The 15,597-nt window shown below is 48.4% G+C and overlaps 1 protein-coding gene and 1 long non-coding RNA gene across 3 annotated transcripts in view; both read right to left on the minus strand.

Moving 5' to 3' along the window:
• The window catches only part of LOC310641964, a 222,014-nt gene that overhangs the window by 133,394 nt on the left and 73,023 nt on the right, over positions 1-15,597 (minus strand). The window lies entirely within an intron of this gene.
• Positions 3,266-15,597, minus strand: part of SAFB (scaffold attachment factor B) — a 38,694-nt gene continuing 26,362 nt past the window's right edge. Inside the window, exons 15-21 of one of the 2 annotated variants that reach the window (XM_083363335.1) lie at positions 14,289-14,591; positions 13,176-13,313; positions 10,670-10,712; positions 9,397-9,509; positions 6,794-6,906; positions 4,329-4,380; positions 3,266-3,629 (exon numbers count right to left, since the gene is read on the minus strand). In XM_083363335.1, the coding sequence (XP_083219461.1) occupies positions 3,515-3,629; positions 4,329-4,380; positions 6,794-6,906; positions 9,397-9,509; positions 10,670-10,712; positions 13,176-13,313; positions 14,289-14,591 (877 nt within the window). In that variant the 3' untranslated portion in view covers positions 3,266-3,514. Of the gene's footprint in view, positions 3,630-4,298; positions 4,381-6,793; positions 6,907-9,396; positions 9,510-10,669; positions 10,713-13,175; positions 13,314-14,288; positions 14,592-15,597 lie in introns of both variants that reach the window. The other variant, XM_083363336.1, reaches the window with a different exon arrangement.

Below are 15,597 nucleotides of genomic sequence, written 5' to 3' on the forward strand. Positions count from 1 at the left end.
TTGGACCGCTTTCATCACAATGCAGGTAATCCTCATTTAACAACTGCAATTGGGACTGGCACCTCTCTTGTTGAGCCGTCATTAAGTGACCATAAAAGGTAAAGGTTCCCCCGCACATGCGCGCTAGTCGTTTCCGACTCTAGGGGCCGGTGCTCATCTCCATTTCAAAGCCGAAGAGCCAGCGCTTGTCCAAGGACATCTCCATGGTCATGTGGCCGGCATGACTACATGCCAAAGGCGCACGGAACGCTGTTACCTTCCCACCGGAGTGGTCCCTATTTTTCTACTTGCATTTTTATGTGCTTTCGAACTGCTAGGTTGGCAGAAGCTGGGACGAGTAACAGGCGCTCACTCTGTAACGCGGCACTTGGGATTTGACCCGCCAAACTGCTGACCTTCTGATTGACAAGCTCAGCATCCTAACCCACTGAGCCACCGTGTCCCTATTAAGTGACCATGCCAGACTTTAAATCAGTTCTGCAGTTGTCATTAAGCAATCACTGCAGGTTGTTAACCACAACAGAAGGATTAATTGTATCTTATTGCCAATTTCTCCACTGGCGTTGCTTGTTATAAGCCAGCTGTGAAGCTTGCATGTGTAAATTACATAACTGGTACACCGGTCTGGCCATTAGGTCTGAGGACTGGTTATAAAGCTACTTTTTCCAACACTGTTAAGTGAATTCTCACTAGGGGTATTATGACCTGGTAAATTATCTGCTTCTTCATTCCAAATTATATTTACAGCCAGTCCCCAACTTACGGCCACAATTGAGTCCAAAGTTTACGTTGCTAAGAGAAACATTCGCCAAGCGGGTTTTGCCCCATTTTGCAACTTTTCTTGCCGCTGTTGCTAAGTGAATCATTGCAATTGTTAAGTGAGTAACTTGGTTGTTAAGTGAACCTGGCTTCCCCCATTGACGTTGCTTGTCAGAAGGTCCCAAACCCCAGGACGCTGTTATTAAGTACAAACTAGCTGGCAAGCATCTGAATTTGGATCACATGACCATGGGGATGGTGCAACGGTCGTGTGAAAAATGGCCCAGTCACTTTTTTCAGTGTGGTTGTAACTTTGAAGTCACTAAACAGTTGTTAAGTCAAGGAGTGCCTGTAGTCCTTTCCGATTGTCAGTGTTCTCCTTTGCCTGTTGCAGATATTTGGTACTCATGAAATTAGTGGCTCCATTCTCTCACAAGCTTAAGGACGGTCCTCGGGCGGGTGTGGTGGGAAAGACCCAGTGTGGGGATAAGGGATGAATTGGGCCTTCCTGGGCCATGTATGAAGACAGGCGCAGGTCTTGCAGGATTTTCAGAGGTTGTGGATGAGTGAGTGTGCTCTCATGTGGCCTCCAAAATCAGTTTTTTCAGGACTGCAGAAGAGCATCCTCCAAAGCTACGGCACAAAGGCCTCTTGTGACCCAAGGCAGCTCTGGATAGGCCAAGGGGCCTCTCAGAAGAGAACACCGCCTGAAGGTAAACAGCACATGTAAGATCACAGGGGCAGTGCTGGGCCAGCGGAAAAGTGCAAGTGGGTCTTTTTGAGCGGCCGTGGTGGCGCTAGGCTGAAGTTGAGGCCTGGGCTCCTAATCCAGGCCCAGCTTTCGCATTGCTGTCAAGCGTCAACAGTTCAGGGTGGCTTACATGGGGGCAGGGGAAGAGAAGAGATAGAAAATTCTTTTTGCAGGATCCAATCTGGCTGGGTCTCCAGAGGTTTAGTCTTCATTCAGTTTTGCAGCTATTAAGATTGTCGGATGAGCAGGTACAAAAACAGCCAGGGAAGTGATTGAAACCTGGGAAACATCGTCAGTCAACAGGAGCATTGATTTACCCCCAGCTTATCAAGTACTTAGGAGGCTGAGCCTGAGAACTATGGCCAAGCAAGATATTGTTTACCAGAGTTGCACGAATTTTTTCTCATCATAATTGCCTGAAGATTTAATTAGGTAATGTGACCTGCACTCTCAGGCGGGGAGTTTCTATACTTTTTAATATATTGCTTTCGCACCAAATAGCCAGAGCTGGTTTTCCTTTCATCTGTGCCAATATAATTTGCTCAATAAAGTTTTGCATTAGAGATTGGATCGTCTTAGCTATGCTTACTTTGTCGGATTCCTCAAAGGGAACCACGACAGTCATCCAACACCCCAATCAACAAGTAAAAAGCCACACATAACAGGCACCATATAAATACCACACACGGAAAAGCTCAAAGCACACACTCTGCTAGAGAGACGTTCCCCGAGGATGGGCTCCGGTTGGAGTCCAAGAGCTTGGAAGACTAAATCTCTGGTCCTAGTGACCAACCTTGATTGCGTCCTGTAACACTATCCTGGGACACGTGCGTTTGTCTTCATTTGCGAGAATGTTTTTAAGATCGTTTTTTGTGTGTGCGAGACACGTCAGTGGGATGAAGTTAGGCATTTTCTGAATTTTTGACACTTGCCATTGCTGGCCTAGCGCCTTTGGCTGAAAGAGCTCTGTTCCGCTGCACAGAGAAGGGCAAAATTAATGATTGAATCATAGAACACGAGGGACGTGAGGAGCACGTTTGGTTCAACCTGCAAAGCAAGCAATCTTTGCATTCAAGCTTCATCACCTAAGCCTGTTCTTGTGTTAGTAGATTGGCTTAAGCAATACAGAAATGTGGACTCCAAAACTACCTCAGAATTGACACACCGGGGGTACCCAATCCTGGCCACTTTGAAGACTTGTGGTGTTCAACACCCATGGCTTTTAATCCTGGGAATTAAAAGTCCACAGGTCTTAAAAGTGGCCACGGTTGGACATCCCTGTTCTAGACCAATAGCAACAGCACTTAGACTTATATCGCGCTTCACAGCCCTCTCTAAGCATATCACCCCCAACAATCTGGGGTCCTCATTTTACCGACTTAGAAAAGATGGGAGGCTGAGTCAGCCTTGAGCTGGTCAGGATTGAACTGCTGGCAGGGAGCAGTCAGCCTGCAATACTGCATTCTAAGCACTGTGCCATCAGGGCTCTTCAGATAGAAAGATGGATGATAGACAGATAGATGGATGGAAGGCTGAGTCAACCTTGACCCGGTTAGACTCGAACTCCTGGCTGTCGGCAGAGTTAGCCTGCAATACTTCACCTTAACTACTGCGCCACCACGGCTCTTACTCCCCAACTCCTGGGAGGTGTTTTAGGCAGGCCACTTCTTGGAAGAGCCCTCAGAGCCGGTATCCCGAGTAATTGTAAACTGTACTTTTTTCCCCCCCTTTATTTATAGAAAATGGAATGCCTCGTAAAAGAAACACGTTTTCTTTCAAAGGATGAGCATGTGCGGCAGGCACCTACAGGAACACATTACCAAAAATAATAATAATATATATATATGTATGTATGTATGAACGGCTTCACATACTGAGCTAGGAAGTGAAAGAATGAAAGGTCAACTTAAAGGTCACATTCAGTGGTACACTGAGTCGTAGTGTCGAGCATCTTTTGTCCCTAGTCTTGGTTGCCATTTGTACAGTTAAAAACAATAAAAACATTCAATAGTGATGGCTGAACCGGGGGTCGCTGGGTCGGTCTGCCCTCTCTTGTCCTGCAAAGCCCTCTTCCTGGGCAGTCTGTTCCTGCGGGCCACCTGGAATGAATCCTCCTTGTCTGGAAGAGAGAAAAAGAGGGATGGGGAGACCACCATGAGGAAGGGAGGACAGCAAGTCAGGTCCCCTGCTCCCATCCCCAGCTGCGCTCCACGGTCCTTCCTCTTTAAAAGGAACTCGCCCGGCTGCTGCACTTCCACGGTTTGGATCGGGCGGCCTTTCCTGCGCCAGAGTTTCCCCCACCTTGGCAACCTTAACAGCCAGGATACGTGGACTTTTTTAATTCCCAGAAAGGATGGGTGTGAACTCCCCAGAATACTCCAGCCTGCCTGCGTGACTTCGACTTCCCAGAGTTCCCGAGCTAGCCTCCTGCTTGGGGAATTCTGGGCGTTCGAGCATCACTTGGTCCCAAAGTTGAGAAATGCTGGGCTAGACCGTCTTTCCCATCCCTCCCCCCCACTTCAAGGAAAGGCAAGAATAAAATTTAAGTAATCCGAGAGCCGAAAGATTGAACTGCAAGGAAAACATGCATCTGAAAAACCCAGAAACGGGTCCCATCGGATCCTCTTAAAGAGAGCTGCTAGATAATACAACGTTAACCCCCCCACCCCGCCGCACTGGGAGAGGAAGTGACAGTTTGGAAAGTAGAGGGGGAAACAAGAGCTGCATAAACACTGTCTCGGTTTTGCTATTAGGGTCAAAATGCGTAATGAGAAAAGGTTAACCTTACTCTGAATTCAGAAGGCTGAAGGCTTCTTACCCAGACATTCCACCTCGCGGCATTACGTGGCCACGCCGTTCCCTGCCCCCACCTAGGAAAGACGGCAGTTAATTCACACTTGCAGGCCTGAACTGCTCTGAAACTGTCATGTTTCCTCCATTTCAGCCTCACACAAGGACGTGAAAAGGAAGGCTTGGAAGGGGAGCAATTCCGAAACTGTGGGGGCGCTCCCCGAGATGAGCTTGGTCTTCTTTTGCAAGACATCTCATGACCCAACTAGGTAACGTCGTCAGTGCTAGTAGGGGGCGAGATCTGTGGAGAGGAAGAGGAACGCGGGGCCCTTGGTGCTCTCTGGCCTTGGTTGTGTTTTCATGACCTTACCGGGTAACGCCATCAGTGCCAGAAGGCAAATGGGGTTTGGTTTCTGTTTATATACTGGGGTTTGCCTTGTCGGGTGTTGTTCTCTTCTTGGTAGTTCTTTAATTCGGCTGCCGCTTATTATTGGATTGTTTGTCTTGAGTGGATAGCGGCAAGTCCCTTTATATCAGTGATATAAAGTGCCCAAATTGCAACCCCAAACCCACTTATCTATCCTCGGGTGCCGGGTGGGCGTGGGCCTTTGGGTGGGCGTGGCTTTGGTGGTAACGGCAGACTGGGTGGGACTAAAAAGTCCAATCAATCAATTCCAACTTTGCGAGAGATCTTTCCCCCCCTGCGAGAAGTTGAAATTGATTGATGATTTGACTGAACCTTTTTTTTTTTTTTTTGCACACGGTGGCGGAGGCCTAAAGCGAACACATAAAGCCCAGCTGAAGGCCTAGGACTGGGACGACGGCGCACGTGCCCACAGAGAGGGCTCGGCGTACCGCCTGTGGCACCCGTGCCATAGGTTCGCCACCACGGCTTTATATCAACGGAGAGCCAACCCCACACTGCCTTCCAGCACTGATGATGTTATCTAGAAGGCTCATGAAGCGTCTGCAAGAAAACAAAGATGATCAAAGGGGATCAAGGAGTCGACAGGTCAATCCTGAGCTACAAATTTATTTATTTATGGGATTTATATCCCACCCTATCTCCCGAAGGACTCAGGGCAGCTAACAACAATAACATATAATAAGTACAGAAATTAAAATAAAAATAAAATTAAAATCATCTGTGCAATAAATTAAAATTAAAAATTAAAAATAAATTAAAAATTGTAAATATAATTAAAATGCCTGTCAGTCCAGGTCAGCCAGGTGGAAAAGGAGTGTTTTGAGGCCGCGGAGAAAGGACTGGAGATCTGGGGCCATCCGAAGCTCAGGGGGGAGCTGGTTCCATAGGACTGGCGCTCCCACAGAGAAGGCTCTTCCCCTGGGGGTCGCCAGCCGACATTGTCTAGCCGACGGTACCCTGAGGAGGCCTTCTCTGTGTGAGCGTACTGGGCGATGGGAATTCGTTCCCGGTAGCAGATGGTCCTGCAAGTATCCCGGGCCTAAGCCATGTAGGGCTTTAAAGGTAAGTACCAGCACCTTAAATCTCACCCGGAGGGCAACCGGTAACCAATGCAGCTCGTGGAGCAGAGGTGTTATATGGGAGTATCGGGGAGCTCCCATCACTACCCGTGCAGCTGCACTCTGCACCAGCTGAAGCCTCCGGGTGGTTTTCAAGGGCAGTCCCTTGAAATACTCCCTTCTATTAATACGGAACCCATCAGACTCTGGGAACAGAGCTTCCTTTGTAGGAACCTGTCTGTAAGATTATAAATACCATTCCCCAAAGCTGTTTAAGCACCAACTGATGTCTCCTTCTGTCCAAATATAAAGAGCCCTGACATCAAGGAACAGACAACATATGGATCTTGCTGTACCCCCCCCCCAGGCTTAACTACCCTGGGACTGGAGCTGAAAAGAGGGGAATATCTGGATGTTAGCCAGGGTGCACTGAGCACCATTCAAAAAAGGACACCAACAAAAAAAGGGAAGGTGGGTCAGCTCAATGTTGGAAGAAACGACCCTTCATTTCTTCAAATCACCCTTTGTGACTTCCTTTCACTTCAAAAGCAGAAAGCCTGAAGTAAAGTCCCTTTTTTTAAAAAACAAAACAAAACAAAAACTGTGGAATTGATGTGACCTGCTTTGGGAGACAAGACAGCCCAAAAAGTGGGCTGAAAAATTCGGCTTATACTCAAGTATATACGGGGTATCTATCTATCTATCTATCTATCTATCTATCTATCTATCTATCTATGTATGTATCTATGTATGTATCTATGTATCTATGTATCTATCATCTATCTATCTATCTATCTATCTATCTATCATCTATCTATCTATCTATCTATCTATCTATCTATCTATCTATCTATCTATCTATCTATCTATCTATCCATCCCTGGCTTTTCTGTTCCACGCAGAAAAGGATCTTAAGTTAGTCCTGAAGGGCCAAACTTGCCTACAACTTACCCCCAAAGCCTAAACAACTGGAGCTTTAACAACGGAAAGGGGAAAAAAATTAATTACCTCGCCATCGCTCATGATCACGTCCTGGTGGGCCCCCATCATCGTTGCCTGGCCAGGAGCGATCGGGGTGGCCTTCAAATTTTCTAACGTGATCCCCCCATTCACGTCCATCTCTGAAAGGCAAGGAGTTTGTCATGGATCCAGTGGTAGTTGTTTCCCCCCCCCCAAAACACATACAATCCTGAAAGCTTGCAGGTCCAGGTCGTCACAAAAACTACCCACAGACAGGAAAGCTGATAAATGTTTTAACGGGTTTTAAAAACTTTTTTTTTTTAAAAAAGAGACACCGGTAAGAGTCACAGTGCTACGTCTACTCTATTTATGAACCATCCTGATAAGCCCAAGAGAAACCCCACGGGACATTTATACTAGCCAATGTTACCGTATTGGCTGTTTGGATCAGCAAAAGCTTTTTTCCACCGTTAGGATTGCTAAACGCTAAAGAAGCAGCCGTCTTCTCTGCACCATTCTGAGTTTACAAATTAAAAAATAAATGGGTTTTTTAGAAGGCTGTCCAGAGAGGTTAATTTGAGTTGAAATCTCTGAAGCTCCCATGATTTATTAGCCCAGGGGGTCTTCAAACTTGGCCCTTTTATGACTGGTGGACTTCAGGTCCAAGAATTCTTCAGCCAATTCTGGGAGTTGAAGTCCACCAGTCATAAAAGGGCCAAGTTTGAAGACCCCTGTATTAGCCCATGGTGAAGCCAGCACTGACTCTCTTGCCTTCTGGTTAAGACCTGGTTCTCCCAACTGGCCAGGGGGGGGAGAGGGGGAGGGAGCATGTAAGAGTGTCAGTGCCATCCCTGGAGTGGCTGGTGGGTCAAAGGCATTTCCTTGGCCTTTTAACTCAGCAACTATTCTTTTTACCTCTGTTTTAATCCAGTTTTGCTTGGAATTACGGCCTTCGTGTGATTCTCCTCTTTTTATATGTAAGCTCGCCCAGAGTCAAGGAAATACGATGGGTGGTACAGAAGTTTGATTAATAAATAAACCAACTAGCTGTAGGAAGTGTCGCTTAAGGTCCACTTGCTTAGCGAGGGCTCGAAGTTACGACGGACCCTCAAACAACTGCTTATGGCCAGTTTTGGAATTTCCATGGCTGCCTAGAATTCTGTGGTCACACGGGCGTATTTTGGGCACTTGGGAACTAACTCAGCTTTTATCCTTGACTGCGGCATTCCTCAGTCACAGGATAGGGATTTATAATGCTTCTGGCCTTTTCAGACAAGAAATGCCCATAGGAATACATTGATTCACTTACTCACTCCTATGGTGGTTATGCCTGGGTCCTTTGGGCCTAGTAGGTCCTCCTACCTGGATGGTCCTACCTGGGTGCTTGGCAATCTAGGTGCACTTACGCCTGGTTGCCAAGCGCCCCACTATCACCATTTGCTAACTTTCCTTCTGGATCCCCCAGCAAGGCAATGGGGAAGCCGGCAGGGAAGGTTGTAAATCACTGGGATTAAGTCTCCTCCACTCTCCCCCAGGCCTTTTGCATTTACGTCACGCTGTGGCTGCCACAAAGAAGAGGGCGTTTCACCCGATTTTCCAAAACACACGAAGGCAGGACACGAAGCAACAGATGGAAACTAATCAAGGAGAGAAGCAACCTGGAACTAAGGAGGAATTTCCTGAGGGTCAGAATAATTAATCAATGGAACCATTTTGCTCTAGAAGTTGTAGGTGCTCCAACAAGTGGGGATTTTCAAGAAGAGACTGGATAGATTTGTCTGAAATGGCATAGGCTAGCGATGGCAAACCTATGGCCCGCGTGCCAGTGGTGGCCCGCAGAACCCTCTCCGTGGGCACGCGCACCGTTGCCCCAGCCCTGCCTCCCCCTCCTCATCAGCATACCCGTGGAGGAGAGTCGCCCCGGGCGTGGCCCGCGTGAAGCACTGCAGCCAAGGACATGGCAGCCGGGACAAGACTCCACCCTCGTGACCCCATCGTGTGCAGATGATGCTGCGGGGATGCAGGCGGAAGGCGTGGCCACCATGGCACTGCAGGGCTGCCTGGGTGATCTGCTGTGGCGGGCCGTGGAGGTGGTAGGTGGCTCTGCGGGTGGGGCAGGGGGTGGGCGACGGTGAGGCGGGCGGCAGAGCGGGGCAGGGCAGTTTTTGGGCGCTCAGTGTCTAAATGTTTGCCATCACTGGCAAGGTCCCTTCCAACTCTTGTTATTCTGATAAACCCTCACCCACCCTACCCAACCCACGCAGCACCTCTTAAGGCTCCCTCTCACTAACCCACATGGTACATCTTCAACAACCCCCCCCCCAAAAGCAGCCACTTACTTACCTGCAAGCCTGGGACTTACCACTTCCTGCCAGCTTCCCCACTGACTTTGGCTGTGGGGAAGCTGGCAGAAAGTTGCCGAATCGAACGAACGTCGGATTCGATTAACAACGGCAACCAAGAGGGCAGGCATTGCCACTGCGGAATGACGCAGTTGCCCTTTACGACCAGATCACTTAACAGGAGGGAAATTCTGGTCTCAATGGCTGCCGTGAAAAGTCGCGGACTCCCTACACCCACGTTCTGTTTGTATTTAACTGGTTTCTGGACTCCCAACACCATTTGAATGTGATCACCCAGAAGCCACTCACCGGGACGGTGGAGGTATTCGCCGCCCCTCGTTCATGCGCCGGTCCGACCCATAGCTGCCCCAACCTTCTCTGGAGTGGCGATCTGGATCCCGGTGGCGTTCCTCTGCATAGTGCTGAAAGAGGGGAAGGAGACAAGAACAATTATTTATTTATTTTATTTTATTTTAATTCCATTTATATCCCGCCCTTCTCCGAAGACTCAGGGCGGCTTACAAGCTTAGCAGTAGCCTTCATTCTATGTATATGCCTGCTTATTAGGGCTTTCACATACACCCCAAGCGGCATTATTACAAACTCAGCTTAATTGCCCCCAACAATCTGGGTCCTCATTTTACCTACCTCGGAAGGATGGAAGGCTGAGTCAACCTTGAGCCTGGTGGGATGCGAACCTGCACTAATTGCAGGCAGCTGGTGTTACTTAAGGAGGCATTAGCCCACTGCTCCACCAAGGCTCTTTTTTTTCCAACTGGTATGTGAAGGAAGGCTAGGTGGGGTGCAGGCAAGATTTCTGAAGCTATGCAGCAGGTTCCCTAGTACAGGGGTTCTCCAAGCTTGGCCACTTTTAAGACTTGTGGACCTCAACTCCCAGAATTCCTCAGCCAGCCCTGAGGGCTGGCTGAGGAATTCTGGGAGTTGAAGTCCACAAGTCTTAAAAGTGGCCAAGTTTGAAGACCCCTGCCCTAGTACAAAGGGAAGTCAAAGGTAGGGCAGAGAGACACAAAGGCTGCAGTAGGCATTTCAATCAGTTCTTGTTTTGTCTGGCAGCTCGCCTGCCCTAAAAGAAACACCAGCAACTGAACTAAGAAAAACCAACCAGCTTGAGGCACTAGGACTTTGCAAGGTCTGCTTTCAAGAGCTGCAAAGCGCTGCTTTCTCAAAAATGCTCCAGAGCGTTAAGAGAAAATTTCGAAAATGTATATGCAATTGAAACCTGAAGCTTCCTTTTTTTTTTTTTTAAGGAATGGCAGTTAACACAGAATTAATAGGGCTGGAAGAGACCTCAAGAGGTCGTCTAAACCAACCCCCTGCTCAAGGCAGGAGACCGTACACCATCCCCAAATAACAAGTCAGAAGGGACCTTGGAGGTCTTCTAGTCCACCGCCCTGCTTGAGCAGAAAACGCTGTTATTATTTCAGACAAATGGCTGTCTAGTCTGTTCTAAAAAACCTCCAGTGTTGGAGGACCCAACTTCTGGAGGCAAGTTGTTCCACGGTTTAATTGTCTTCACTCTCAAGCTTTCTCTCCTTTCAAATGCACAACGAACGTGACTCACCTGCCTTTCTCGGTCTCCCATCATCCCCCGTGACCCTTCTCTCCTGGGGAAAAAAAATACAGCTGTATCAAATGTTTGCCCTGGATTGATCCCCAATGTCATACATAACCTACGCCTGTGGTGGCGAACCTATGGCACACGTGCCACAGGTGGCACGCAGTCCTCTTTGTGGGCACGCGTGCTGCCGCCCCAGTCCTAGGCCTTCAGCTGGGTTTTATAAACCCTTTTCGCTTTAGGCCTCCATCGCTGTGTGCAAAAAAACCAGCACTCCCTTGTGGAGAAAAAAAAATTGTCCGAATTTCAACTGAACAGCACTGTGCTTCTGAATATTTGACATACAGAGTTGGAATATATTAATTTATATATTTTGAGCTGAGAATATTATGTGCGTGTGTGTATGTACACACACACACACACACACACACACACACACACACACACCGATGTCCGCTAGGCCCATTAATCGGAACCTTCCAAGTCCTTAGAAACTGAGAAAAGAATTTCTTCTTTGAGATCTGGGCTCTCCAAACTTAGCTACTTTTAAGACTGGTGGACTTCAACTCCCAGAATTCCTTAGCCAGCCATGCTGAAGGGAATGATACCAAAGAAAATGCCCACAATCCAAGGGGGTTACATTGCATCTCTTCAGGGTGGGGGGGAACTTTCCTACAACTTTTCGTACAATCAGATTGGATGGCGAAATGGTTAATTTTAACCATTTTTTTTCTTTTAAAAATCATGTTTTATTTTTAATTTTAATTTTAATTCCATTTATATCCCGCCCTTCTCCGAAGACTCAGGGCGGCTTACAAGCTTAGCAGTAGCCTTCATTCTATGTATGTGCCTGCTTATTAGGGCTTTCACACCCACCCCAAGCGGCATTATTACAAAGTCAGCTTAATTGCCCCCAACAATCTGGGTCCTCATTTTACCTACCTCGGAAGGATGGAAGGCTGAGTCAACCTTGAGCCTGGTGGGATGCGAACCTGCACTAATTGCAGGCAGCTGGTGTTACTTAAGGAGGCATTAGCCAACTGCTCCACCAAGGCTCTTAAGAAAGCTAAACACATACACCCCGCCCAAAGGCTTTTTCACCGTAACGCGGCAGAACGCAAATTGTCACTTTCTTCTAAGAAAAAGCGGCAAGCAAAACGAATGTCGTCTTATTAGGAGCAAGAAAGGGGATTAAGAGATGGGCAGTTGGAGAGAGGAAAGAAGAAGAAAGCTAATGTGACTGAATCCCCCAAACCCCAAACGCTCTTTGCGAGAAACTTAAAAAACCAGGTGTGTCCAACCTGCAGCCCACTGGAAAGCCAGTAATGAGGATGCACAAGATAATAAAAATATAGAAAAATAAAGGAAGCTTGTTGCTTGAATAGTTTAACAAGATTATATAGTTTATATGGGGCCCCAGATAATTCCTCTTTACTCAAGGAGGCCCAGTCAAGCCCAAAGACTGGACAACCATGAACTCAATGGTCATTTTGTTAATGAAGCCAAATGGAGAGACGCTACAGGTGGTTCTCGACTTACAACAGTTCACTTAGCGACCGTTCAAAGTTACAACGGCACTGAAAAGAGTGACTTATGGCCATTTTCCACACTTAACGACCGTTGCACATCCCCACGGTCATGTGATCAAAATTCAGATGCTTGGCCACAGACATATTTATGATGGTTGCAGCATCCTGGGATTGCACAATCCCCTTTTGCGACCTTCTGACAAGCAAAGGCAATGGGGAAGCCAGCTTCAATTGACAACTGGAGGTTACTAATTTAACAACTGCAGTGATTCACTTAACAGCTGCGGCTGGACAAGTCGTCAAATGGGGCAAAGCTCACTTAACAGCAGATACGTTGGCCTCAGTTGTGGTTGTAAGTTGCGGACTACCCATCTAATGCTTTCCCCTTATCTATCAAAAGCAGAACAATATTTATGTAAGATGAAATTTCAATTTGTGAACTCTTAACTTAAGAGGGAGTGGGTTGTTAAAGAACATTTACCTCAATTTAAACAAAATGAATACAGGTAGTCCTCGACTTATGACTGTAATTGAGTCTGGAATGACACCGGTCACCTGACTGTAACCGGTTTTTATGACCTTTACTGCACTGGTCGTTATGTGAATGTGGCGGTTGTGCGAATCTGTTTTATCAAACGGGCATTTTTTTCCCCTGGAAACCAGAAGTAAACACTGAAAAACCAACAACAACAAAAAACCCTTGAAAATCACGGTCACATGACTCGAAAGTCTGCAAATGGCAGCAATGTTAAGTCAGTTGCCAAGTGCCCTAAATGGGATCACATGATCGGGGGGGGGGGGAAAGAGATCATCTATGGCTGTCAGGATTTTGAAACTGGCATTATGTACCTTCTGCGGGGGGTCAACAGGAACTTGGAATAGTCATAGAGTGAGGACTACCTGCGATCCACTTTTGGGCAAGTTGAATAAAAAAAAAAACTTTCCCCAACAGGAAAACAAAACGTTCCGCCCCCCCGGCTTACCTGTCCAGAGGATGGCCCTGGTACCGCCCACGTTCCCTGTGATCAAAGTCATGGAATCGATCCTGGCGGCCGAAATCGGAACGGTGACGATCGTCCATTGCCATCCGCTTGGCTTCTGGCCAGTAGGGTTCATCCCTCCTGCAAGCAAGATTGAGGTCAAGAGACCAGCCTTAAAAAAACAAAACAAAACAAAACAAAACAAAAAACCTTCCCCCCCCCAATCTCCTAAGTTGCTGGCGGATCCAATCTAAGGGGATGAAACCCGATTCGCAATAAAGGAGAATTATTTGTAGCTCGGGGTTGAAATGCAGGGTCCTTGCTGCTCTCTCTTGAGCTGGGTGGTTTTCTTGCAGACATTTCATTACCCAAACTAGGCAATGTCATTGGTGCTAGAAGGGAGTGAGGCTTGCAGAGAGGAGGAGGAAGACTGTGGGGTCTTGCGTACTCTCTTAAGCTTGGTTGTTTTCTTGCAGAGGTTTCAAGACCCAATTAGGGAACATCATCAGTGCCAGGAAAGAGCGAAGTCCACATTTCCTTCTAGCACTGATGATGTTGCCTAGTTGGGTTAGGAAACCTCTGCAAGAAAACAACCAAGCTCAGAGAGAGCACCAAGGACCCCAGAGTCCTCCTCCTCCGTTCAACCTCCCCACCCTTGTAGCACTGATGCTGTTACCTAGCTGGGTAATGAAACGTCTGCAAGAAAAACCCCAAGCTCACAAGAACACCAAGGACCCCAGTCCTTTCCTCCTCCTAAACCCCAGTCATTTCTCGCACTAACGATGTTGCCTAGTTGGGTCATGAAACATCTGCAAGAAAACCACCCAGCTCAGAGAGCACCAAGCACCCCACAGTCCTCCTCCTCCTCCTCTTCACAACCCCCTCTCTTCTAGCAGTGATGTTGTTCCCTAGTTGGGTCATGAAACCTCTGCAAGAAAACAGCCAAGTTCAGAGGGCACCAAGGACCCCCAGAGTCCTCCTCTTCTTCCTCATTCCCACCCCTTTCTAGCACTGACGTTACCCAGGTGAGTCATGAAACCTCTGCAAGAAAACAGCCAAGTTCAGAGGGCACCAAGGACCCCTCAACTGGCCCACGGTTGCCCATGTGACTTTCACCTCCCATCCATGTCATACGGCCTCCGCAGGGCCACGCGCCTCTCCTGGTCGTAGCGCAGCTGCTCGTGCTGCCGCCGCAACTCCTCTCTCTCCCGCTGGATCCGTTCCTGCTCTCGCCTCCGCTCGTGCTCAATGTACATCCGCTCTCTCTCCAGCCGCTCCCGCTCCATCCGCTCCCGCTCCAGGCGCGCCCGTTCAAACTCCAGCTTCTCGCGGGTGATCTCCAACCTCTTCCGCTCCTCCTGCTCCCAGAGGGCTTGCAGGCGCAAGCGCTGTCTTTCTCGACGGTCACCACCACCGGTGCTGTAAGGGAGGGAGAAAGATGGCTGGCTCTGATGGGCAGGCCGCTTCGGCCTTCTGGCTCCTGCTGTCGTGCTTCCCGTTGAAGAAATGAGTGAGCAAGCCTGGTCCCCTTTGGGCTGGTTTGGTTAGATCAGGGGTAGGCAACCTTGGCTCTTTTATGAGTCGTGGACTTCAACTCCCAGAATTCCTGAGCCAGCATGCTCAGCTTGGAAACCTCTCCCTTTCCCCTCAGCGTGGCTGGCTCAGGAATTCTGGGAGTTGATGTCCACGAGCCACAAAAGGGCCAAGGTTACCTACCCCTGGGCTAGGCCAACCTTGGCATCTCTTATGATTCGCGGACTTCAACTCCCAGAATTCCTGAGCCAACATGGGTCAGCTTGGAAACCTCTCCCCTTTTCCCTCAGCGTGGCTGGGTCAGGAATTCTGGGAGTTGAAGTCCACGAGTCATAAAAGGGCCAAGGTTGCCTACCCCTGGCTTAGATGCTGAACTGGCTGGGGAGAAAGAAATGTCACCTCCGCCCTCACAAGGGTGGTGTAGTGGTGAAGGTGCTGGATTAGGTATCAGGAGGAAGTCAGTTCTGGTCCCGCTTTAGGCATGAAAGCCAGCTGGGTGATGCTGGGCCAATCACCAGAAGAGAGTGAGTTCTAGTCCCACCTTAGGCAGGAAAACTGGCTGGTTGGCCCAATCACCAGGAGACTGGGAATTCTGGTCCTGCCTCAGGCATGAAAGCCAGCTGGGTGACGTTGGGCCAATCACCAGGAGACGGTAAGTTCTAGTCCCGCCTCTGGCATGAAAGCTGTCTGGGTGACTTTGGGCCAATCACCAGGTGAGTTATCTAGTCTGGTCTTAGGCATGAAAGCCAGCTGGGTGACCTTGAGATAGTCACTCTCTCTCTGCCCAGTTCCCTTCACAGGATGGTTGTTGTGGGGAAAAGAGGAGAAAAGAGTATTAATGTTACCTGAAAGTAAAATCTAAAAATAAAATAAACACAGCAGAGCAGAGGTC

This window comes from Vipera ursinii, assembly GCF_947247035.1.
Source record: "Vipera ursinii genome assembly, chromosome: 1".
Classification (NCBI taxonomy): Eukaryota; Metazoa; Chordata; class Lepidosauria; order Squamata; family Viperidae; genus Vipera; species Vipera ursinii.